The sequence below is a fragment of the Geotrypetes seraphini genome, chromosome 17 (assembly GCF_902459505.1).
Source record: "Geotrypetes seraphini chromosome 17, aGeoSer1.1, whole genome shotgun sequence".
Classification (NCBI taxonomy): domain Eukaryota; kingdom Metazoa; phylum Chordata; class Amphibia; order Gymnophiona; family Dermophiidae; genus Geotrypetes; species Geotrypetes seraphini.
In genome coordinates, this window is record NC_047100.1 from 670,264 (window position 1) to 697,529 (window position 27,266).

Genomic DNA, 27,266 nt, shown 5'->3' on the forward strand with positions numbered 1-27,266 from the left:
CATATTGATGATGTCACAATGATGTCAAGATTGTGCATCAGACATGTCCACTTGCTCTTAGCACAGCCATTGTATAAGTAGTGTATTTTTTTTTTTCTTAACCTTTTGGAAATGAGATTTGGTATTATATATATATATATATATATATATATATATATATGTGTGTGTGTGTATATATATATCTCTTCTATTTTGGGGGCTGAAGAGGACTCCAGGTTGATATTAAGGTCAAAATATGTTTAATAATGCATTACTCAAGCAAAGCACCTAAAAAAAAAAAATATATATATATATATATATTTTTTTTCATGTGCTTTGCATGAATAATGCATTATTAAACATCAAAAAAATAGAAGCCCCATTTACCTATATGAAGACACCTCAAGCACACCTAAGTGATGCCTAAGCCAAGTCCACCTAACTGAAGTCTATCTAGCACCCAACTCATGCTCAAAAGTAGACCTACTTTTTTTTGCACGTAAGTCCTCTTACTAACAAATAAAGGATTTAGTATGCAATATATATATTTTTCATGTACTCTGAGGAACATAGAAGCCAAAAGATGAATTGGGCAAGTGTTGAAGGAACATGTTTGATATTTATCCTAGAGAAATGACTGCTTGCAAGTCAAGAGCATATAAGCTTGGCTTTGGAATTGACATGCGCTTTGTATGGTGCAATGGTTAGAGCTACAGCCTTAGCACCCTGACGTGGTTGGTTTGAATCCCACTCTGCTCCGTGACAGAAGCAAAATATAAAGAAATGATTAAAAGGTAAATAAAATATAATAATGGTGTCAGCATTTCACTGCATACAATTTTAATGAAAACCAGCATAAAATTGCCATTCTAATGATGTCATAATAATGAGACGTTATAGATGTCTACGTGACACCTAAAAGGCGATTCTGTAAAGGGCATCTAACTATTTAGACGCGTCTAGACTTGCTGAGTGGCGCTGAGCACGATTCTCTATAGAATCTTGTTCAGCATTTTCCCGCTGGGCGTCTAAACAACGCCTAATTATCAGACGTCCTTTACAGAATCTGGCCCTTTGTGTCTAAATGTTTTGAGCTACATTATTGAGTTTCTTTTAACACAATTTAATAATACATTCCTTGGATTTGATGCCAGTTACTTTTTTTGGCCATAATCTTTAGGCAAGCAACATGGAAGCTTTTCCGCTTTCTCTCCAAACACTGTTCTTTTGTCTTGGAGAACAAAGGATAGATTTTCCCATTTTGTGAAATGCATTTTCTCTAATTGGTGCCATGTGATTGATGCCTGTTATGGTAAGATATGCCCTGTTCAATTGAGGCCAGAGGTTTCTTCTGCTTCAGAGAAGCTTGTTCTTTTCCCGTGAGACTTCACACACAGCACCTACAGGCTTCATTGTTGAAGGTAAAGACAGGATTTTAAGTGCTTTTCAGCGGTTTTATGTCTTGTGTTAGATGCCAGGGAAGAGCTGGGCTTGGGTCACCCAGTCAGGCCATTGGAACCACTAGACCTTGCCGTTTTCCTTCTAAGAAGCATTTGTGATCTTATGCTTTGGCTATTCACACTGCCTCTATTGTTGTAGACTTGTTAAAGGCTTTTGCATCTCTCACAGGCTTGAGTAGGAAATTACCTTTTGTCTTGCAATAAAACCCCACTTATCTGAGGGGAGATGTTTCTGCTTTGACTTTTCATTGCTTTGTGTGTTTGGGGTTTGACTTATTTGCTTGACATATCGCTTAGGGAACAAATGGGAAGCTAAATTTGTCCGTTTCTCTACATACACTGCTGATGTTTTGTGAACCAAACCCCCTAGGATGCTCTGTTTTAACGTATTACAAGTCATACTCTTAACTTACAATTACATGAAAAAAATGTCACAAGTAATTGACTGCACCAGAAAAGAGCACAGTCCAAATACCTCCATTATTTTATTTATCCCTCTTGTTGGGGAAGAAACTTCTATTACTACTACTATTAATTATTTCTAGAGTGCTACCAGACTTACGCAGTGCTGTACAGAGTCGCAGAGACACTTCCTGCTTGAGTGAGCTTACAATCAAGACAGGCAAACAGGATGCCAGGGTAGGGGTTACAGTTAGAGGGCATGGTTAAACTGCTGGCTATGGTAGTAGGGTTATGAGTTTGAAGGCTATTTCCAAAAAGGTGGATTTTCAGCTTGCTTTTGAATTTAAAAAAAGGGGCATGGTGGACGGACAGCGAGCTGAAAGGAATGAAGTCTGGAATTGGAAGTGGTGGAGGAGAAGGGTACAGATAAAAAAGCAATTTGTCCGAGGAATGGAGTTTTCGGGGAGAGAGGAGAGATACTAAGAGGCTGCAGACAAACATGTAGGTTAGAAATAGGAGTTTGAACTGTATGCGAAGGCAGATTGGAAGCCAGTGAAGTGAGGTGAGTATAGCAAGGTTGGCAGAAGGTAAGTCATGCAGCAGAGTGTAAAATATGCATTAAATCATCAGATGCAAACAGGGACAGTGGATATATATATTTTTTGTTATTCTGTTATGAAATAAACACTTAAGTCCTCAGTTTACTGCAAGAGGAACAAATAGTTTGTTACTCTGGGGAAGGTAATTCTCAAGCATTTTCTCTTCTTTAAGCATACTAATCTGAACCCTGCTGAACCTCGGACAATTTATTTCAATCATTCCACAATCAATAATGACCATGCCAGTGTGAAAAATGTGTGAACCCGTAATTAACTAGTGGTACTTCCTGGAACAACATGGACTCATTTTGTTTCTTTCTTTCATGCAAACTGAAATGATTCCGACATTTGAGGTCTTGAAATCAATCTATTGAAACTTCAGATCAGGGATGGTGAACTCTGGTTCTTGAGCGGTAGGTTTTTAGGATATCCATAATAAATAGAGAAAGAAGGCTTTTTAGTTGAAACATGATCAATGTGGATGAGTTTTTCATATTGTTTGAAGAAATAAAAGGACAGTCAAGAACATTGTTTTCCACAGTTTTTCATTTGGATTTATCCATAATAAATATGCATGAGAGAGATTTGCATCCAATGAAGGTAATGTGTACAAATTTATCTCATGCATATTCATTTTGGCTACTCTGAAAACAAGACCTGCCTGTGATACTTGAGGGCTGGAGTTGCCTATCCCTTTCCAGAGAGAGTGAAGGCAGTTAGGACAGTTTTCAAAGGAATAATGTGCTCGGAACATGCTTGAAAGTACTGTATGTTGATGGTATCTCACTTCAATTATTTTGGAATCCTTTTAGATGAAGAATTTTTATTCAATAAATGCCATTCTTTGCCTGAGTAATATTGCTGAAGAGCTGATTGGTAAGATTTGCCTCTTTGTGGGTGAGATGTGTGTGTATACAATAGAGCAGACACCCCTGATGGTGCGCAAAACATGAGGGAGGACATAGCGAAGCTTGAAGAATGGTCTGAAATTTGGCAGCTAAGAAATGCAAGGCCATGTATTTGGGCTGCAGAAACCTGAGGGTATGGTACAGTTTAGGAGGTAAAGAACTTTTGTGCAGGAAAGAGGAGCGGGGCTTAGGTGTGATTGTGATGATCTTGAAAAGGCAATGGCAAAAGCTAGAAGGATGCAAAGGTAGAGAAATGGCCAGTAGGAAAAAGGAGGTATTGATGCCCCTGTACAGTTCTGGAGGCTGCACCTTCAGAAAGATAGAAAAAGGATGGAGTCGGTCAAGAGGAAGGCTACTAAATTGGTTGGTGGCCTTCATTATAAGGCATATGGGGACAGACAAAGATCTCAATCTGTATACTTTAGAGGAAAGGCAAGAGAGGGGAGATATGATAAGAGATGTTTAAATACCTATGTCAAACCACTAAAAACCCTAAAGGACTTTGTGGCCAATAAGGTCCAAAAATATGAAAAAACAAAACTGGCCCACAGTCTATGTTCCAATTTTAAATATAATTTTAAATTTTCGTGTGTTATTTAAAGAAAAGAATTGGAAGGGATGGTGTCAGTTAAGTTTTAATGGTTTTGGGTCCACCAATATGGAGAAAAACCTTTAAACTTAGATATCATTACTCCCATGGACATGATGAGGTAGGAGTTTGACTGCATTGTTTATCAACTGAAGCCAAGGATTCTGGGAGGCAGGCCTCCCTGCAAGAAGGGAGTTACAATAGTTGAGTTTGGATAAGACCAAAGAGTGTAGGAAAATACAAAGAGAACAAGGTTCCAAAAGAGAGCGGAATGAACAGATTCTTTGGACAACGATAAAAGAAGAAAACTATTTTTGTAATGTGGAGCTGAAAAGAGAGGGTGTAATCAATAATGGAACATCCACACAAAAAAATAGGAACAAAAAAATGATTTACTCAATTATAACCAAATTAACTTCATACATTGAGAGTAAACTTATTCATCCAACATGCATGTCCATTCTTAATAAACAGATATATGGGTCCTCATACACCTATGGAGGCAAACATTCATGCCAATATCCCTCATGGGGTAGTGTAATTTGTCACTGAACCCCTTTTAAATTTTTATATATCTGGTTTTTCTTCTTTTCATTGTGTGAACCAAAAATGCAACCACTTCAAATTTTATATCCAAGCAGGAAAATATTACCGCTGTGTATTCTTAAGTGGTGCATGCAATAAATCACCAAATCATTCTTTTTTGCATTACTTTTCCAATTCTTTTCTTTAAATAACACACGAAAATTTAAAATTATATTTAAAATTGGAACATAGACTGTGGGCCAGTTTTGTTTTTTCATAAATACCTATGTGGCATAAATGCGCATGAGTTAAGTCTTTCATTTCAAAGGAAGCTCTGGAATGAGGGCATAGGATGAAGTTAAGAGGTGATAGGCTCAGGAGTAATGAAAAGAAATTAGTTTTTTATAGAAAGGGTGGTAAATGTGTAGAATAGTCTCTCAGTAAAGGTGTCTGTGTCTGAATTCAAGAAAGTGTGGAACAGGCACGTGGGATCTCTTAGGGAGGAGCAGATAGTGGATGCTGCGGATGGGCAGATTGGATGGGCCATTTGACCTTTATCTGCCATCATGTTTCTGTAATTAGTATGGTATAGTTAGAAGCTTAGACCCGAACTGAACCATGCTGAGCATACTAATTTTGTGTAATCTGATCTCACTAGCTGATGTTGCAAAACTATTAAAAGTTATTAAATTGCATACAGACTGAAGGCCGGATGCTCTAAAATTGCTGTTAAAATCCTGTGGGTCGCTGTGGTGGTGGTAAATTATCTGATTTGAAAACATCAATCAATGCTGAAACAATTTTGGATGCAAATGATTTTTGTGGAGGTCCACTGTAATCCCATCCGATCAGTCGGAGAAACCGACTGACACATGCGCAAAGCCAGCAAAGGAAGTCCCAAACAGCTGAATGGCAGGGGAAGCCCTGAAGCAAGAAGAGTAGGGATTTTTTTTATGGGCACAGATGTGCATGTGTAACACACACACAATGTGCTCCATAAAAAAAAAAAGCATACCAGGACCCCCCCCAATGATAATCCCACACACCCTCCCTTGTACTAAAAAAAAATTTAGCCGAATGGAAAGCCCATTCTCTCCTGCCTCAGCCACCTGGACCTCCCCACACCCTGATCCCCCCTCCTTTAAATTGAAGATTGGCAGGAGGGATGCCCAATCATTCCTGCCGCCATGGCCCCCACAAACCCCTCAACTTTAAATTGAAGATCAGAAGAAAGGATGCCCAGTCCCTCCTGCTGACAGGCCCACCTCTTCAAAATAATGGGCCTTCCCCTTAGTACATCCTGGGATGCACTGGGAGGGCCTAAAACTCTGATTGGTTCATGCCTCTAAAGGGTTCTTAGGCACCTGGGCCAATCAGAGTCTTAGGCCCCTACCAGTGCATCTCAGGATGCAACAGGAAGAGGTAGGCCTGCCATTTTGAAAAGTCAGGCCTGCCGGCAGGAGGAAATATAATTTTTATTTTTTTTTTAATAACAGAAAGAAACCCAGCTGAGAAAATACAAAAATTGCAGAATGGCGATACAGTCATGGAAAACCAAAAGATCAGGAGATGCATTGGATAGATTGACCTCACCAGGACAGATGAGGAAAGTGCTTGAAGTATCTGTATGTAAACTGCTTTGAGTATGATTGGATAACTACAAAAAGGTGGTAAATCCCAATCCCTTTCCCTATTTGAAAGTGAGGACAGCTAAGATTTAAAGCTAAGAAGTGCAGGCTGCAAAAGGCCAAGGGGGTGAAGTACATCTGTACATGAAAGAGCAGGATTTGAGGGGTGACAGTATCTGGTGATCTCAAGGTGACCAAATGAGTAGAAAAGCTGACTACAGAATCCAGAAAGGTGCTTGGGGAGAAGAATGGAGAGGCAAGAAAATGACCCCATTTCTGGAGATGGCACCTTCAAAAGGCTATAAACGGGATGGCGTTTTCTCAGAGGGCAGCTACTGCTTTGATTGTAACCACATAGCAAAAGTGCCCTCTTTACTAAAATGAGATGTGGGCTTTATCTTAAAATATATGGTGATAGATTTAAAGATTTCAATATGTCTACCTTGGAATATAGGCAGCATAGTGCAGATGTGACATTTTAAATTACACTGGTACAAACACAGAAGGCAGTTAAAATGAAGCTCTTAAATAAGGGGCTTATTGGAAGAGGATGTTTAACTTCATCTTTTGAGTTCCTAGGACCACATATCTAGAACAGTCTATCTGCCCTTGCATTGCCTGTTCAGGAAAAGATTAAAAACATCTCTCTTCCCCCAGTAGACTCAAGTCTTCCCAGCTGTCTTCATCCCACAGACATGGCAATACTGAACTCACTTAGCAATAATGCTATATCACAAATGTGACCTTCCCTCTTCCCTTTTGTATCAGGTCTAGATAGTTGTTTGTCAGATTCTCTTTCTATGTATTTGTATTTGTAACTCCTACAGTTCTACTATTCTTAAGAACGCTAGAGCAAGCATAGTCCCTTTTTAAGGACACAGTCACTGAGGCACAAAATCTATATAAACCGTATATCAACAAGGGTTCCAAGAGGAAAACGAACAAGGAACCGGCGTGGCTCAATGCAACAGTGAAGGAAGCGATCAGAGACAAGAAGACTTCGTTTAAGGAATGGGAAAGGACAAAAACTGGCAAAAGCACAAACATCAAAACAAGTGCCATAAGGCGGTGAGAGGGGCCTAAAGAGACTATGAGGAAAAAATAGCCAAGGAGGCAAAAAATTTAAGCCGTTCTTTCGATATATTAAGGGGCAACGACCTGCGAAGGAAGCAGTGGGGCCGTTAGCTCACCATGGAATAAAGGGAGTGCTAAAGGAGGACAAAGCCATCGCCGACAAACTGAACACATTTTTTTGCATCTGTATTTACCAAAGACGATATATCCAATATACCAGAAACCGACAGGCTATACACAGGAAATGAAGAAAGGAAACTGGCAGGTTAGACGGTCAGTCTAGAAAAGGTATGCAGGCAGATAGGCTTAAAAACGATAAATCCCCAGGACTAGACAGCATCCACCCGAGGGTAATCAAGGAACTGAAAGGGGTTATAGCTGAACTGCTTCAATTAATAGCCAATCTGTTGATCAAATCAGGAAAGATTCTGGAAAACTGGAAAGTGGCGAATGTTATGCCGATCTTCAAGATTCAAAGGGAGATCCGGGAAACTACATACCAGTGAGTCTGACTTCGGTACCGGTAAAAATGGTAGAGGCGCTGATAAAGGACCTCCTCATCGATCACTTTGACGAACACAAACTGATGAGGACCAGCCAGCACAGCTTCAGCAAAGGAAGATCTTGCTTGACAAACTTACTGCACTTCTTCGAAGGAGTAAATGGGCAGATAGACAAGGGTGACCCGGTCGACATCGTATATCTAGATTTTTAGAAAGTGTTCGACAAGGTCCCGCATGAACGTCTACTTTGAAAAATTGCAAGCCATGGAATCGAGGGTAATATACTAACATGGATTAAAAACTGGTTGGCGGATAAGAAACGGAGAGTGGGGGTGAATGGACAATACTCAGACTGGAAAAGCATCACGAGTGTAGTGCCACAGGGTTCAGTGCTCAGGCCTGTGCTCTTCAACATATTTATAAACAACCTAGAAATTGGTTCGACGAGCGAGGTGATTAAATTTTCAGATGATGCAAAGTAATTCAGAGTAGTGAGGACACAGAAGGATTGCAAAGACCTACAACGAGTTTTGTTATTGAAATTCTATTTTACAAATATTTGTTTTTTATTGTATTGTATTTCGCTGATTGTCCAGCTCTTTTTAGTGTAAACCGCCTAGAACTTTTGGTTATGGCGGTATAAAAGAATAAAGTTGTTACTATTATTAAACACACTCGAGGAATGGGCCACGAAATGGCAAATGAGGTTCAACATGGATAAGTACAAGGTGATGCATGTCGGTAACAAAAATCTTATACAATACTCGGAGAGACCTCCCAGGAAAGAGACTTGGGAAGAACTTGCAGACAAGTCAATGAAGCCGTCCGCGCAATGTGCAGTCTCGGTGAAAAGGGCAAACAGAATGCTAGGAATGATTAAGAAGGGGATCACAAACAGATTGGAGAAGGTTATCATGCCTCTGTACCGGGCCATGGTGCGCCCCCACCTGGAATACTAAGTCCAACACTGCTCACCGTACATGAAAAAGGACATAGTACTACTCGAAAGGGTCCAGAGAAGAGCGACAAAAATGGTTAAGAGACTGGAGGAGTTGCCATACAGTGAGAGGCTAGTGAAACTGGGCCTCTTCTACCTTGAAAAGAGGAGACTGAGAGGGGACATGATCAAAACATTCAAGATAATGAAGGGAGTAGACTTAGTAAATAGACAGGTTGTTTACCCTCTCCAAGGTAGAGAGAATGAGAGGGCACTCTCTAAAGTTAAAAGGGGATAGATTCCGTACAAACGTAAGGAATTCTTCTTCACCCGGAGAGTGGTGGAAAACTAGAACACTCTTCCAGAGGCTGTTATAGGGGAAAGTACCCTCCAGGGATTCAAGAATGTACGCAGGTAAGGCTAGACTCAAATAGGGCACTGGTTTTTGACCTAAGGGCTGCCGCATGAGCAGACTGCTGGGCACAATGGACCGCTGGTCTAACCCAGCAGCGGCAATTCTTATGTTCTTATGTTTGGAAATGAAAAGCGGTATATCAAGTCCTAATAAACTTGAAACTTGCTTTAAGCCGCAATGATTCCATGTTGAAATTTATGGGATATAAGAAGTTGTATTGTAAAAAGATAAAAGGGACAGACGTGGGAGTAGTCTAAGGAATTAAGATTTTTAATGGTGCCACCTTTTTTGTAGTTGTACAACCAGACTCAAAGTGGTTTATATACAGATACTGCAAGCATTTTCTCTACCTGTCCTGGTGGGCTCATAATCTATGTAATGTACCTGGGGCAGTGGAGGATTAAGTGACTTGCCAGGGTCACAAGGAGTAGTGCAAGGTTGGAACCCACAACCTCAGGGTACTGAGGCTGTAGCTCTAACCAGTACGCCTTGCTCTTAAAAAAATAAATAAAATTCTGCGCTCAACTTTCAATTTCCTGTACACTTTACAGACTGAATATCTGGCCAAAAGTACACAAAAAGTTGTTTTAAGCTTTGTCTGCAGACTCCAGCTTCTTGGTAATGACTCGAAAGAAGATCTTTGGCACAATGCAGGTCCTTTGGTGAGCATCAACAGTAAATCTGAGAGTGCAATTGCTTTGCCCATATCCTGGTTTAGGAGTATAGAGTGCATTACTAGTTTGTGATGGGGATTTTTGTTGTTGTTTCTTTATGAAACCAATCTTTCAAAATATAATGCCCAAGCATACATACTTGTACAATAATGAGGAGCCTACATTTAAGGAATATAAATGAAGGAAAATTAATAGTGGCTATATTACTGTTGAACCAATTTGGAGACATTACCCCCAAGAAGTAGAAGAATCTACACAATATTGAGTAGGGCTCCAGCAGGGATTACTGTACTGCAGCTCTTTGTTTTCTCAGAGTACAGGAAGCCATCCCCTGTGCACTTCTGAAATAATCAGGAGATAGACCGCTAGGACTAGGCCCCACTGGCCTGTTTGTATTAAGGGTGATCCGGTAACTTAGATGTTAATTCATGTACAGTAAATGTGTAGAATACTAGCACATGCCCTGGGTGGTGGTGGTATAGTGTGTACTTGCAAGGGAGGGGAATTAAGTGAAGCTCCCCCTTTGCATGGGTAGCCAGTCGGCAAATTTGCATATAATAGAGGTGACAGGCATGCAAATCTGCCTCATGCATATTCTTTAGGGATATCTTGATAACCCGACTAGCTGTAGCTGGTGGAATTGCAGTCTCCTAAATGAGACATTTAATACTACCCAAAGTGGAAGTGCCCACTTAGAAGATTGTCCTGGGCTCCAGGAAGCTCCTTAGCAGTATATTTTATACCCTGCCTTATGAGTAAGGTTCTTTCCTACCAGAGTATGCAGGCAGTATTGCCAACACAAAGTGGTGCATATTGCCCGTTGAGGCTGATGATGAAAGAATAACCAGCTGGGTCCCAACAAGTGGTGAGACAAGGGGAGCAGAAAGAAAGAAAGGTAGGATGGGAGTGTAGGGAAGAACTCAGACACAAAGAGAAGCTGAGAGGAAGCACAGGAAAGGGTTCAAGCTGGGGGGGGGGGTTGGGCTTGTGGCAGGGAAGAGCAAGTCTTCTGTGCAATATGTAAGGGTTGTTCTTTGTTAGTGGTATGTTCTTAGGGCTCAGCCAGGTCACATATTTCTCATGTATAAATGTAAACTCTGCTGTTAGGTTCTTGTTGTTTCCACTTTTAATGCTGCATTAATATAGCAAATCATTTCCCAACCCTAATGGTAAGAGGGTTTGTAACATTAGCACATCGCTTTCTTCTGAAGCGGTAACGATTCTCCGACTCTGCCCAGTTAACTTTCCAATTGTGCCATCCTTGAACCAAAATCCCAGCAATAAATAGACTTCTGTCTATTACCCAACATGTCGCACACTAGTAGACAAGGAAGGCTGCCTATGTCTTGTGTCCAAGCTACCCAGTGTTGGGGGAAGTGTAGCGGTCTTATCACCAGAAACTGTGAAAAAAAAATCTTTTACTGCTTGTGCTCTGTTTTCCTTTCAATGAACTTAGTTTTCAGCTGCTTTTCCTCCAAGGTTGGGCTGCCATACTGCTTTCTCCTATGCAATGTGTGCTTTCTGCTCAACCAACAAGCACATTACCAGATGCAGTGAGATACAGATGACAAGCATAACTGAATGGTTACATGGGCTGGAGGAGCATCTACTATCAAAGCAGTGGTCTGCTTTCCTAGGCCTGACTCCAATTATCTAGCTGCCCTTCTGGTTTCACACTTGTGCAGATCCAATAATGAGTCAGGATGAGGTTGTCAGAAATCCTGGACTAGTCTAAAATCTCTCTTCTGGAAACTCTGTGCTAGAACAAGGAGGGTGGGGTCTAAACCATGTGTGTTGTGCCTGAAACTTGTTTCCCTTGAGGTATGGAAGATTCTCCCATGCTTTGCTTACATTTAATTTGATTGCTTTCCAGTAATTTCTTGAACTGAGGTCAGTACCAACAGTTAAATGATGTAAACAGATATTCAGGATTGGCAGACTTTCTCCCATCTTATTGCGTGGTCATAATAAGAGCAAAAACAAGTTTCAAATTTGCATTTTTTTTTTTTTAGGGCATCCCTGGTAGAATGTCTGACATGATGTCCAGTTTTCTCCATGTTGGTGACATTGTCTCCCTCTATGCCGAGGGGTCTGTAAATGGATTTATCAACACCCTGGGGTAAGTTGCTTGCTGAAATGTGTGTGGTTTTGCAATCTGATTTCCTACACCTAGTAAAGAACTCATTCCATTTAGGTTTCCTGGTTTGACCCAGTCCTGAGAGCATATGCAATGCAAGCTCACTCTTCTTCTTCCAGCAATGAAAGTGTTAGGGGGTGGTGGTCAGAAATATGCAAAAAAGAATTGAATGTAGAACTGGTGAAGCCTTCGACATTCCTGCACATCGTAATGAGGCTATTAGTCTGTGCTGATGCAGAAGACTGAAAGGCTGAGCGCAGTGCTGGGGCATTAACTCCCAAGTCAGAGGAGGTAAAGAGGAATAGAGCAGTGTTCTCGACATTTTCAAGCCAAGTAACCCCTAAGCCTAAAATACCAACTGAGTACCCCTGCCCAAGTTCAGTCACCGTACTCCACCCCCATAATAATAGTACTAATTGTAATGCAATTTCTTCTATCGATTTTTCATATACACACAATATAATCTTCTTAATACATAATGGTAACCACAAAATTAAAAAAATCACAAAGCACACTGTACGCAGAGAACAGGTCAAGGCAGATGACTTTAAAATAAGCAATCAGTAACAACTATAGAAAAAAATAGACAAATATAGAGCAAAATATAGACAGCATATATAAATTCTCAAAACTGACATTTTGATCACTAAATTTTAAAATAAAATCATTTTTCCTACCTTTGTCTGGTGATTTCATGAGTCTCTGGTTGCACTTCCTTCTGACTGTGCATCCAATATTTCTTTCTTTCTGCCTCCTGCATGCTTCCTCTTCTCCAGACCTCGTTCCATTCCCCAACCAACATCTCTGTCCCTCCATGAGTCCAACTTGTTCTTCCTTTCTCCCTGCCTTCCCGCCCCATCCCTGAAGCTGACCTTACCACCCAACACATTCCATTCCCACCCACCCCTACCTGTTCGCTGCCGCAGCAGCAACTATAGGGATGGACAGGCCAGGCGCGTGCAGCAACTGCACACAGCCAGCCCACAAGCCTCCCCCTGGAACCTTCTCTCAGACGTCAGAATTTACGTGGGGGGGAAGGCTTGTGGGCTGGCTGCATGCAGTCACTGCATGCACCTGGCCCGGCCCATCTCTGTTGTGGCGGGGGCGGGTGGGAATGGAGCATATCGGGTGGCAGGGTTGGTTTTCAGGGGTGGGGCAGGGAGGAATCAGTGGCGGTAGTGGCTTCAGTGGGAGCCGGGCAGGCAGAGAGAGATCCCAGGCAGCAGCCAGCCCGCGTACTCCCAACAGGCAGCCCGCATACCCTATGGGGTACGTGTACTGCAGGTTGAGAAACAGTGGTATAGAGGGTATGAGCATGGGTTTAGAAAACAAAAGCACTTCACTAGGCTGTTCTTGCTGGTGTTTTTCCTCATTCTCTTGATTATACTAAAAATCCTTGGCTGTATTTGTGGTTTAACTGTATCTGTGTGAGACTTGATGGCAATGAAAAGCAGAACAAAATGTCTTACAAAAGCAGCAGCACTTGAAGTACCTAGTTTCTGTTTCATTGGTGTTTTTTCTCTTCGTTACTTTCTCCTATAGCCTGGTCGATGACCGCTGTGTAGTGCAGCCAGAAGCTGGAGATCTGAACAATCCACCCAAAAAGTTTCGAGGTAAGACCATCAGCCATGTGCATGTACCTAATTTCAGTATACAGTGTCTGTGCAAATAGTTTCCACCTTACCTGGAAAGGTTATCCCATTGGGATTTTATTAACTGCTATTATGAAGATATTCATCCAAGACGGTGTACAGCAGGTACTACTTAATAACGTAATAGAAAGTGACCAAATATAAACAGAATTACAATAAATGAGATAAACTTGAATTCAGCAAATTGAAACCTAATAGCACCAATATGAAATGGTATAAAAAATAACAGTGCTGAGTTCAAATAACTTGGATATAATGCAATGACAGCATAATACTAATGAAACGCCAAATAAGCCCATATTGGAACATTGAAATAAGGGCTCTGCTGGAGGGCCTGGGGGGGGCAACATGGCAGCATGACCCCTTGCTGTTGAGTAAGACCCCCTCATCTTTTTTTCTTTTGATGATGCTAAACAAAAGGGGGTGGTGAAAGCACCTTCTCCTGTGCAACAATCGACTGCTACACACTACACAACAAGGGTCCCCGCCGGTGATGTCGGGAATAAGTCTAGGCGTGCAGAGAGCAGGAGAGCTCTCTGCTTCTGGTTTGGATGTTACACCGTCTCCTCTGACACGTGAACCTCCACCTTGTCTGACCAACAAGCGGCCATCTCCCAGGACAGACATTAGTTCAGTAGTACTGGGGGAAATTGCAGGATAGGGAGAGAGTTCCAAAGGAGTCGGCACCAGCAACCTGTCCAGAAACTGAATGACACCGTTGAAGTCTGTGAAGGACATTTCTGATCTTGTGAGTAAAGTGGATAATAACTGGAAGGTTGAAGGGACGAAAAGTTTTCTACAGAAATTGAAATTAGGTTTCCGTAATTTTTTAATTTTCCTAGGTCTCTGGAGATTATTATTGATGCCTTTTAAAAAAATTTCCCTTAAGAAAAGTTCTCTAAATCTTCATGATGTCAGATCAGATCCTTTGGATATTTCAGCAATGCTATAATCCTCCTTCGACTAAAGATTCTGAATGGTCTACTTTAGTGGTTTCATTTGTTTTCAAGCAGGACTTAAATGTTGTTTTGGGGTTATTCTTTTTATAAGTAGTTCTCTGATCTTGTTTTGTGGCAAGAAAATTTGGATTTTGTTTCTGACAAGACAGACTCAGGAGAGAAGAGCCTTCCTGGCATTAAGGTGAGAAGTTTTGATTTTGGGGAGCTACATTTTGTGTGTTTATTCCTTTTGCATATTATGGAATTTGTGTTTGTCACAAGTGTTTAACTTGTTAAGTGTCTTTGGTTTTTAAATTCCTTTTATTCAGATAACTGATATGATGCAAATACTTTTCTACAATACAGTTTACCATGCTGCAGAGAGGCCAAGTACAGATGTATAGAAGGGGAAAAGATGGATGGATACAGAAATAGTTGGGATAAATAGGTACCGTAAGTGTTTCTCAACTCGGTCCTGGAGAACCCCCTTGCCAGTCAGGTTTTCAAGATATCCACAATGTATATGCATGAAAGAAATTTGCATAGAATGGAGGCAGCTTATGCAAATTCAATGTGGATATTCTGAAAACTTGACTGACAAGGGGGGACTCCAGGACCGGGTTGAGAAACACTGAAATAGATGGTGAGTTCTTTGTACAGTTAGAACATATAAGAAGCTGTTCTGTAGCAAGCTAGTCCAGGTGCAGAATGGTGTATAGTCAAGTCACCCTATGCATTAAAGCAAGCAGGATGCTGGGAATTATGAAAAAGGGGATGGTTATAATGCCCCTGTATCGCTCCATGGTGCGCCCTCATCTGGCGTATTGCATTCAATTCTATTCTCCTTATCTCAAGAAAGATATAGCGGCACTAGAAAAAGTTCAAAGAAGAGCAATCAAGATGGTAAAGGGGATGGAAGTCTTCTCGTATGAGGAAGGACTAAAACGGTTCGGGCTCTTCAGCTTGGAAAAGAGACAGCTGAGGGGAGATATGATTGAAGTCTACAAAATCCTGAGTGGAGTAGAACGGGTACAACTGGATCAATTTTCACTCCATCAAAAATTAACAAAGACTAAGGGACACTCGAAGTTACAGGGAAATATTTTTAAAACCAATAGGAGGAAATTATTTTTCAGTCGGAGAATAGTTAAGCTCTGGAATGTGTTGCCAGAGGTTGCGGTAAGAACAGGTAGCGTAGCTGGTTTTAAGAAAGGTTTGGACAAGTTCCTGGAGGAAAAGTCCATAGTCTGTCATTGAGAAGGACATGGGGGAAGCCACTGCTTGCCCTGGATCGGTAGCATGGAATATTGCTATTCCTTGGGTTTTGGGCTTGATGGACCATTGGTCTGACCCTATTCTTATAAAGGCCTGGGAGAAGAGCCAGGAAGTAAGTTCCAGAGCTTGGGGGCTGCTCTTGAGACACTTTACTAGTGGGTATCGTATCCTGCAGTTTCTTTTGATGAGGATTCAGAGAATGATATTCTGCTCCTCTACCTATGCTCTGAACTATCTTCTCAACTCGCTCTCTTTTATTTCATTCCCCTCCTTCACTTCTTGCCCTATATACCCTTTTCACACTTTCTTGTTCTCTCTCTTCATATCTGTCTCTTTTCCATCTCCCCCAGTCTCTCCTCCCTTCCAAAGGGGAATGAGATAACCAGAGAATGCAGGTCAACAGGAGAGGAAAGGCTGATGGAAAAAGCTGAAGGAGAGGAGCAGCTTAATGCAATTAACATGTTAAAATATTTAATACATTAATTACTTTAAAATGCGTTAAACGTGCAGCCCTAATCTGAACTGTTTCTAAAAAGTTGTGGGAAAACTGTGTATGAAATTTGACTTCTTTTTTTTTTTCCCCCAATTTATTTCCGTACTTTTAACCTGGCCAAAAATTTTTGCCTGTACAAAGGCTTTATTGGTGAGCATAAAAATCATACATTTTGTATGTAACATTTAAAATCAGTCATACTCGCAAGTCTATTCCCAGCACTGAAGTGATGTCTGGCATGTTCTCAAGATGTCAGTAAATGTGCAGCCTATCTATCTAATTTCCTTAGTGTCCTACTAGTCCAGCATAGAACTTGTGGGTTATGTCCACCAACCAGCAGATGGAGACAAAAAGTAATTCTTTGTGATTTGCCCCATAAGGAAAGGAAGGGATAGGATTTCTGTAGTTATGACTCATGCAACCAAAGAACTCTGTATTTCTCTGTCTCCTGCAAATGATGATGGTTCTCTATGCAGGATCTGAGCTGATTAGCCAGTAAGGCTCCAAAATCAGTGGTTTCTGGCTGAGTTAGAAAATTCCTTCAACAAAGGCAGATCCTGGAGTTTGAGAAAATGGCTTAGACATACTTGGTGGTGCTCTGGGGGCCACACATAAGTCCCCTAATCATTACATCGCTCACAATACCCAAGATTTCATGTCTGAGCTCAGGAATCACCCCAATATCTTTTTTTCTCTCCCTGGAAATATTATTTTCCAGAAGCAAAAACATACATTCTATACGCACAGAAAAAGGGAATATTTAGTTACTTACCATATCCCTCCATTCTTTTGTTTCCAGTATGCCCATTTGTTATGGTTTCCTCTCATTTTCTTTTTTATCATACCTGTATTTCGTATATTTTAATTTAATTTTTTTTAGTTAGTTCTCCATTGTAAACTGTTTAGGTACCTGTTGATAAATGGTATATCAAAGAATAAAGAAACTTGGATATATAAATAATACACAAGTAAGCCAGATTTAATGAGGCCAATATTTGTATTACAACTGCAGTATAACCACATATTACATAAAGGGTGAAAGACACTTGTACTAGTACAATAAAAAGTAAGGATTTATTCTTTAGCGCTCCAAAAGTTTTCTTCCCATTATTCCTAATTCATAATGCACTGTAACACCCACTAGCAAAGAGATGAGAACCAGACTAATCTGATACATGGCAGAAAGCAGGAAACCTACAAAATACAGGCAAAAAATCACATGGGCTTATACAACGAGAGAACGAAGCAAAAAGCTCTTCTGACTAGAGAATGACACGGTGACAAAATTAATCACCGTTCCTGTCCCCGCGGATAACCGCGGGAAATAATCCCATGTCATTTTCTAGTGTCTATTTCAACCTCGGTCCTTTTACACCAGCATTCTTCAAAGCAAAGCTTGCGGGTCAGTGGTTGTGCCCAATTATACTCTGATTCTTCCCTCTCTCTTAAAGAATGACATGAAGATGGTTTCCCGCGGGGACGGAAACGGTGATGAATTTTGTCACCGTGTCATTCTCTACTTTTGACCTTAGAGATGGAACTTTACTGCACTTTCTCAGATGCAGGACAGGTTGGGGGGGTATATAAGCTGAGAAGCTAGTTACAGCACATACTAACAGAATTTCCAGTTCATATAACAGACAAGAAAAAAGTGAGCTATGTATCACATTCACAATAGAAAACTGCAAGAATAAACAGTTAGAGCAAGATAGAAAAAGAACTCTTGTATCAGTGTAAGGAAAGATATTCACGAAGCAAAGATTCCAGAACAGATTGTAAAGACAGAACAAGAAAGAAATTGAGAGAATCCTTTATAGCAGGAATGACAGAAATTGAAAGTACAGAGTTAAGGAATGATTAGTTCTATGAAATATAGCGACATCCATACTTAGGGAGTTCCATTGAGGTGGCAAAAACTCCTGCAGACTCCAATGGAAATTTCAGTCGGGCTAGCAGGGGCTCCTGCTGACACAGACCAATCCCCCCCCCCCCGAACATGAGACATAGTACACCTTTTAGATCCTTTTGCCTCCATTGGTTATAATGGAGAACATCAACCAGCCCTTCCTGACTTTCAGGGTCAAGGAAATAAAATTTTCACAATCTTTGAAGTGACGGTGTTCTCATATGAATCATAACAATATTTTTGCAAAAATAATGAACTAAAGATAACACTTTCTTATTATAATGAGATCATACCCAGGTGTTTGTAATTCTTTGCCCAGAAATAATTTCAAGGGTACCACTAATTGGACTTGGCGATAGATGTGGCAAACCCAGGTGTCCAGGATGAGGGCAAAACGCCAAACTATCCATCATTTTTGGCAGACTAGGCCCCATGCCCAAAAAAAAACCTGCTTAGTACCTTATCTGAGGGGACAAAGCAATTTAATTAAATAACCTTGGGCCTACCCTCCATGACCCGATCAAAGAGAATCCTAAAAGAGCATGATGATTGAAAAAAGGCAGAACAAAAGTCAGATTAACAGTCATAAGAAAAGTATAAAACAGTTCAAGGAGAATGAGGCCTGCAAGCCTTGTCTAGCTGGCAAATATTCTCGTGTACAATTTCTGTGAATATTTCCATTCATCTCCCTTGGGATTAACCCTTTTTTTCTCTGTTTGCTCATTGATGTTTCAGCTAGCCAGGCCTGGTGCTTGTGAAAAAATGTAGGCTGTCTATACTGTTGGTTAAACTCCATGTTCTCCAGTCCCTTTCCTCACTTCTCCTTTTTAACTCAGCAAGAGATTTCTGGGGGTTGATAAAGAGAAGCCATCTCTTGGACCAGGCTGTGCTGGATACCTCTTGAGCAAAGGCAGGTTTTATAACTGAAAATGTGCCCAGAGAGGAATTCTCAGAAGCTCTCAGTACCTTCCCTCTTCCTAATCCTGACATTGTTCTGCAACTTGAAGACTTGTCTCTGAAAAGAAAAGAGGAACACAGCAAGTTTTCCCTTTTTTTGCTTCTTTCTTCAAGTAGACTGAGACTATCTGGTAGGAGAACTCTACATCTTTCTGTGGTTTTTTGAGTACCACATGTGGTAACTTTTGTGGCCATTAGCCACCTCCATTAACTGAACAGGCAGTATTTTGGTGGACAGCTGGAGACCAACCACAGTCAAGATGCTCTGGGTTATATTGCAAAATTAAAGAACCTCCCTCACCCCAAGGAGTCTACAAAGTTTAGGGGAAAGAGATGAAGTCCAACTCCAGACTAAAGAAAATTCAAAAAGGGGATGTTTCGCAGTTAACACCTTTCTGGGTGTAAACCCGCGACAGCTTTTCCCTGGAAATTCCAGAGGTTGCTGTGTGACTGAGGGCTTGTCCGTTTAACACTTTAAAATCTTAAGTTATAGATTTTCTTTTTGAATTTTCTTTAGTCTGGAGTTGGACTTCATCTCTTTCCCCTAAACTTTGTAGACTCCTTGGGGTGAGGGAGGTTCTTTAATTTTTACCTTGTTTTTGTACCTCCTCGATTTAGGGTTCTACTTTTGTTCTGGGTTATATTGCAGCAGTTACTGCAGGAAAAGTGGTCATTTTCAGCTTTTTTTTTTTTGCTTGGACAAATTTGTTCATTATCAAAAGGGGAAAAAACCCTTGTTTACTGCAGTGGCTCTAGGTGTGTTTAAGCAAATTTCTTAGGTCTATTTCAACTTGATTTTTCAGGCAGGCTAAGGACCTGAATACCCTGGTCTTGTTTATCATTGGTCAGGAGTGGAGGAGGGGAGTGTCCCCTAGCCAATCCAGCATTGTGTCCTTTTATCCATTCTTGATTAGGATTACTTGGGCAGCAGTGTGTACAGCTGTCATAGAAAAATTTTGCTAGTTGTCCTTTATTACCACTTTGCTTTAGTCTTGAGACCAATGATCCCACATATCCCTTCATACATCAGAGATTCATCTTATATGATTTGATTTAAAGGTTCATTCAGATTATATATTAGCTATGTGGATGTGCAAGCACTGTATACAACATTGCCCAAGATGGTGCTTTGTGAGCGATTAAATTTTAAATATCAGAAAGCAACCCATAGAATTCCTACTTTCATTTTTGGAAACTGCTCTTAAAACTTTCTTTCTTTCTCTCCCTGCCCCCTTTCTTTCTGTCTACCCAAGCACAGTACCAGGTAGAGCTTTGGATTCTTGCCCAGAAATGACTAAGAAGAAAAAATTTAAATTGAATCAGGTTGGGCAGACTGGATGGACCATTCGGGTCTTTATCTGCCGTCATCTACTATGTTATGTTACTATGTCTGTCTCTCTCTTTCCCTGCCCCCCTGTCTGTCTGCCTTTCTGTCTCTCGCTCCCTGGCCCCCTATCTGTCTCTCGCTCCCTAGTCCCCTGTCTGTCTCTTTCTTTCTATCTCCCCTGCTCTGCAAGGATTTCATTTCATTTCCTTTCCAGTTGGTTGGGAGAGAGAATTCGGCTTTTTTAGCGTTTTCCAGCTGGGGCAATTGCGGAGGTAGATAGGATGTGTCTGCGAGATGCAGGCAAGATGTCCGATCGCAGATCTCCTCCCTTTTACTTCCAGCTCCTTGGCTTCCCAGGCAAGCGAACCCAGTCACAACACCCATTCCGACCCCTCTGTCTCTCCACTCCTTCACACTGGGACTCTCTCTTCCCCCCCCCCTCCCGTGCGCACTCTCACTCAACTGACAGTTTCTGTCAACTTTGCCCTCATCGGGCTGGTCTCGTTCGCCTCTGCTCCTGGACCGTTCAACCCCCTTTGTCACTCCCAAATGGAAGCGGTCTGTTTCCTCAGAACATGACCGGTTCTCCTAGATGGTCATGCCCACCTTCTGACCATGGCCGTCTCTCCCTTCCATCACCCTCGTCTTTCGCTCTCGGAAGGCACGGTGGTGTACTGTGCATGCGGAGGCATGGAAGCACGGAGTTTCAAGTGCGCATGTGTGCTTATTATTGATAAAATCATTTTCCCTACCGTTGTTGTCTGGTGACTTTATTTTTACATGCTTTTAACTATGTTTCCAGGGCCTCCTACATGCTTCTTCTCTGGTCCTCCCCCATCTTCTCCCTTACTTTTATCTCCCCCCCACCAGTCCAGCAGTACTCCTTCCCTGCTCCCCCTGTCCAGCAGCACCTCTTTTCCTTTCCTTTTACCTCCTATGTCCAGCAGTACCTCATCCCTTTACCTCTCCTGTCCAGCAGTAGCCCTTCTCCCTTCCTTTTACCTCCCCCCTGTCCAGCAGTACCCCTTCTCCCTTCCCTGCTTACCTGCATCCGCTAGCTTTAGTTTAGCCATGGTTTCCTCAGGCAGCCTTGGGGATTTTGCTAAGCTGGCCCGCCTCGCATCATCGAAGTGGGTCGGATTAGCAAAGGCCCCGCGGCTGCTTGATGAAACCGCGGCTGCTACCGCTGCTGGTCCGGGGGTGAGAAGAAGAAGAGTCCCTGCAGTGTAGGCAGGAAGTCAGCTGGCGTTGGTGATCAGCTGCAGAAGGCGAATTATGCTGCGCATGTGAGGCATGGAACACGGAGTTTCAAGTGCGCACGCGCGCTAAGGGTTTTATTATAGTTGATAATTTTAAAGTACTTAAACATATTACTAAAACGAAACATAGACTAGACAGATAATCAGCTAACTTTCAAGAGTCAGACCATGTGATTATTTGCAATATAATGTACAGTATTCCCCCCAAATTCATGGGGGTTCTGTTCCAGGAGCACCTGTGAATTTAAAAAAAACGTAAATGCGGTTTAGGAGTGGATTGGAGGTGGGAGAGGCCTACAGGGGTAGCAGCAGCGAATGTGTCACACCCTCCTCGCTCAGAACTCTCTACCCACCTGCCTCATAGGCCCCTCAGATCCCAGCACCGGCTGCTCTTAAGGTGGACTGCAGAGAGTTTGCCTAGTCTGAAGGAGAGCTGAGCGCAGACTAGAACCCTAGCAGAAGCGAGCTTCCTGCACAAATCCTCTCCCACCTCACTTTGTTGTTGAAAAGGCAGCCTGTACGCAGGACACCAGACAGCAGCTGCAACAAAAGGGGTCAAAATGGAAGAGCGGGAGAGGGCTAGCCGTTCTTTTCTTGAGCAGGCAAAGAAGGGGGAAAGTTGCTTTTCCATTGGTCAGTCCTTCGTGGTATTTTCTGACTGGTAGAGGTGATCAGAAAATACCGCGAATGACTGAGTCTGCGAACCACGAATTCGTGGGGGTCTACTGTATCCATTTTTTATAACCACAAAATGTGAGTTTAGAATGCTATGTGTAACAGTTTCTTTTTTATTGAAATATTTTATATTGAGTGGATTACAATGAAGGCTGAGCTGGCGCGGGTGCTTGGATGAAAGGGTTCTTTTAGGGTAATGGTAATTGTTATTGTATAATGAGATGTTGTTAGAATTGTAAATTTTTTTTATAATATATATTATGAAATGTATTTAGAGTTGTAAACCACTATAACACAATGGTTTAAAACAATATATCAAGCATTAAAATCAAATCAATTTTAAGAACAGCATTAAGATCTTGCTCAAATATGAATACAAGAAACATAGTTCTATCAGTCACTTCAGTTAATTACGGTAGTTTTCCAGCATAGCAGATAAATTCTGCAATTCACTGGGGGAGCCCCTGCCATTTACGAAGTATCTGGTTATCAGTGGAGCAATATTAGTTAAGGAAAACTTTAAATATTTTAAAAAAAACAAACATTAAAAAAATCCAGATGTCAATCCAAACTCGGAGATTTAACCTTCTATTAAAGTTCTCAATGAGTAATAGTAGCCACTGTTGAACATAAGAATAGCCTTACTGGGTCAGACCAATGGTCCATCTAGCCCTTAAAGTAATCTGTTCTCACGGTGGTCAATCCAGGTCACCTAGTACCTGGCAAAACCCCAAAGAGTAGCACCATTCCATGTTTCTCTCAGTTCTTTTATGTCAACATTACTTCTGAGTAAACTGAATGTTTGTCTAGTAGATTTCAAAGTTTGAGACAATAGTTCAGCCTTACTCACGAGCAGAGCTGATTTGAACATAACTGCCTTCAGTCCTTGGATAGCATCTAGGGTTGCCACCGTGGGTCCTGCAGTATTCTGATCCAATCCTCCTACTGCATTCCTAGCAACACACTCATCAGGTCTGGTTCTGCTGCTTAGAGCTTCTGTTCCAGAGAATTCCACCACGACCTCCCTAAAGGCTGCCAGACATGGCAGTGATATGACCACCAGGGAGGGGTAGATGACGTGTCCCGACCCAAAAGTTCAGCAGTTCCTTTTGTACACTCAGCAGGTCCTAATCCACTAGTTGCTTCTGGCAGGAGTCTTACTGCAAAATGGTTTAGTTGCTGGGCTGGAGAAGATGTTGGGGAAGGCAGTGGCTATGCCTTCATAGTCGTCTTGCATTTGGTATGGGCATACAGGATTCAAGAAAGAATAATGAAGAGGAATTACCAACAGAACCTCTCGCACCAAAGAACACTGCAAGCAGGTCAGTCTGCCATCTTGCCATGCCCGCCCCCCTCATCAGGAGGGGTAGTTGTTTTCAAAAGTTTAGAAAAAACCCCAACTTATTTGTCAGCTCAAAACAAAGTACAAGCAAAAAGCACAAAACTGTGTAGAAACATATCTGCAGATACAGAGGCAAGAAATAACCAACCAACTAGAAAAGGAATGCAAGAGCATCTAGATAGCACCTACTTCAAGTTTTCATCCACCCCTGCTACCATCCTCCCTCGAACTTGAGTTTTGAGAATGGCATTGAAATTTGAGGGGTAGTTCAAAGCATAATTCCAGGGAACTGGGTTCTAGCTGCATGGGAATGGATTGTCAATTGTGAAGGGACTACCTTAAGATTTTGTTGTGAAGAATGGATGGGGAATGATTGAGTGTGGGATAAGGAATCTATAGAGAAACAGGGGTATTCTGAAGTGGAAAATTTGATGAACCAGAGTTAACATTTTGAAAATCAACCAAGAATGAATTGGAAGCCAATGTTCTATTGTGAAGCCCTGTGGATTAATTTAAATGCTTTATTTATTTATTTTTTTTTTTACATGCTACCTCTTAGCAGAGTGTTAAAGTGTATTGAAAAAATTGCACTGGCTACCCATACAACAGAGTGCAATTATCCATCATGCTTCTCCAAAGATTATACAGGAATTCTTTGAAATGTATAAACCGAGAAGAGAGCTTAGATCTGTAAATGGGATGAAAAAGTTTGGAGGGTAGGATATTGACTATGCATGTTAGGATTGGAGCATCAATGAACTCTGGAATGCCCTGCCTGGTATCCTACGATTCTCTATTGGAAGGATAAATATTAAGAAAATGCTGAAAACGCAATTATTTGTTCATGCTTTTCAATGCTAATGCTTTTTCCATCTGAAAATATCTTCTTCAGAATACTCTGACAGTAATGTATGATTTAAAGCTTGTTTGCATTTCTGAATTGTTTGGTTTTGTCATCTACCATGGAATGGATCATATGATCTAATGCTTTTTTGCTTCTTTAATTGTTGAAATCTGATTTGACTTGGTATATTGACATTTTATATGGGGGGGGGCATGTTAATTGTGTTGTCTAGTTATGTCTATGTTATAAGTGGAAATTGCAGAGAATGTAAGATTTTATGTATGCGATATATACATTTTTAAAGAAATAATAAAAATTTAAAGTAGAAAATAACAAACATAATAAAAATACAAAATAAAATAACAGATGTAGATGAAATAACCAAGTTTGCAAATGGTAAAATAAGCATAAGTGTTCTGAAGCAAAGGTCTATTCCTTGTAGTTGAAAGTTTAACCACACAGGAAGCTGGAGATGATCAATGTGCTCATTGAGGTATATACTGTACCTTGTCAACTTTTTTTTTTTTTGAAAGGAAATACCAAATAAAATTTTGTTTACTAGACACAGTATCTTGAGTATAATTCGAGCAGTCACTGGAAGCCAATGTAACTGAAGCCAAACAGGCGTGATATGATCATACTTCCTGTTTCCAGTTACAGTTTCTGTAGTGGTTTGTTCTAATTGTAATCTACTAATTGTAGTGTTTTAGTCTCTGCAAAAGAGAATTATAGAAATAACCTACTGATAACCAAGGCATGCCCTACTTGCATTCAAAATGTTTTACTTGACATATCCAAATAATTATATTATTTGTGGGTAATGCAGTAAAAAAGTACTATTTAATCTAGTAGAATAATGCAATTGAGAGAAAAATAAAATGAAATTGTATGAAAAATTTGTTTGTAAAATGTGGTGAATCGGACAAGCAGACTAGATATGTTTCTCACCGATAACCAGTAACAGGCATATCTCTTTTAAAAATTTCTATTCTGCCTAATGGTAATTGTTTTGAATTAATTGCAATTTTCTTGTTAATTTCAAAGTTAAATTAAAATATAGTGGCCCTTTTAATAAGGCGCTCTAACTGATTTAGTGCGCTAAATGCTAAGGCGCCCATTATATTCTATGGGCGCCTTAGTAAAAGGACCCAATAGAGGATTACAATAATCAAGTTGGAGTAACCTTAAAGAGCAAAATTATGTTCAAAGAAATATCTAGATTCTCATATCTGATCCTCATACATGAGACCAGAGTCTAGGAAAATGCCTAAGTCTTCTGAAGTTTTATCAACACTTTCGCCCCCCCCTTTACAAAACTGTAGCGCAGTTTTTACCACCGGCTACGGCAGTAACAGCTCGTAAGAATTCTAATAACTATAGAAGGAGGAAGAGACGATAACTGATTGTGGATCCAAAGAACCTTGTTCAACTTATTAGAAAAAGGCCGATCTCCATATTTAATTTCACTGGAATTAGCAAAAAAAAAATGTCATCAGCATGTTATTTGTGTCCCTTATAGGGTGAATCAGTGTAGGATGGGCTGGGGAGGGCATAAGTAGGAACTCCACTAACTTGGAACATGAGGACATTACTGGCCAGACTTTACATTAGATATCCTGCAAACAACGGGATGGTTGGATAGGCTGAAGTGAGCTTAGATGGCGACTTCAGCAGTTGGAACCTAGGACAAGACCAGGTGGACTTTAGTCTATGGTCCAGAAATATCAAAGAAGAGACAAGTTAATTTGCCCCCTCTTTTACAAAAGTGTAGCGTGGTTTTTAGCGCTGGCCGTGGCGGTAACAGCTCCAATCCTCATAGAATTCCTATGAGTATAGGAGCTATTGTCGTGACTGGCGCTAAAAATCACGCTCCGCTTTTGTAAAAAGGAAGGGGGGGGGGTAATTGTGTATTTTTAATGAGAATAACTAATGGCCAGACTGGATGGACTGACTGTTCAGGTCTTTATGCTGTTATTCACTATGTTGCCTATTCAGTTCAAGGTCTGATTTCATTGTAAGATGTTGGGTCAGTAACCCAGGAAGTTACAATGGCTATTTTGACATGGACATTCAATAGGTTTGCTAGTACAGGTAGATCAGTACAACTATTAATACAATTGGGTCATAGTTCTAAATACAAATAAGCCATCGTTGGCTCATTGTTCTATTTCAGGGGTTGCATTAGGCAGTTTAGAAATGGGCTTTTACAATTATCACTTCAGTTACTTCAGGGATGTCTTCCTGTCTGAACCTGAGATAGTGGTCATAGGATTGCAGTGTAAGTGGTAATCGGTTCCATCATTTTGTTAATTGACATTGGATGGATAAGGTGACTTGTCTGGTAGACTTTATATTGTTGCTTGTTGGGAATTTAAAGTGGAAAAGATTTTTGGTGGAGTATCTGTTGGAGGCATATGATATACCTTTTGGTTTTTTTTAATTTTAAAGAAATGTAGTTTATCCTTGTATTCCTTATGCATCTTTAAATAATTGTGGATAAGATTGTACGTTTATTGTTTTAAATGTTTTTTATTTGTCCCCCCAAATTATTATTGTTATAACGCATTGAAATTACTTGATATTGCGTTCAAATCAAAACTTTAATAAACTTGAAACTTAAAGAGTACATAAAAATATTTAAAAACTTTCCAGATTTGCAAGTGTTTTTGTGAGCATCCATGTAAAATCTGTGAGGGCCACTCCTAGAACGTATGAACAATTGCTGTTGTGGCTCAGCTTAGAGGGAACATAGTCCGTTACCCCTCTTT

At 40.8% G+C, this 27,266-nt stretch overlaps 1 protein-coding gene across 7 annotated transcripts in view; it reads left to right on the forward strand.

Moving 5' to 3' along the window:
• Positions 1 to 27,266, forward strand: part of ITPR1 (inositol 1,4,5-trisphosphate receptor type 1) — a 234,033-nt gene that overhangs the window by 10,128 nt on the left and 196,639 nt on the right. For all 7 annotated transcript variants that reach the window (XM_033925743.1, XM_033925747.1, XM_033925746.1 and 4 more), the window contains exons 2-3: positions 11,706 to 11,812; positions 13,373 to 13,443. In XM_033925743.1, coding sequence (XP_033781634.1) covers positions 11,721 to 11,812; positions 13,373 to 13,443 — 163 coding nt within the window. In that variant the 5' untranslated portion in view covers positions 11,706 to 11,720. The remainder of the gene's footprint in view (positions 1 to 11,705; positions 11,813 to 13,372; positions 13,444 to 27,266) is intronic.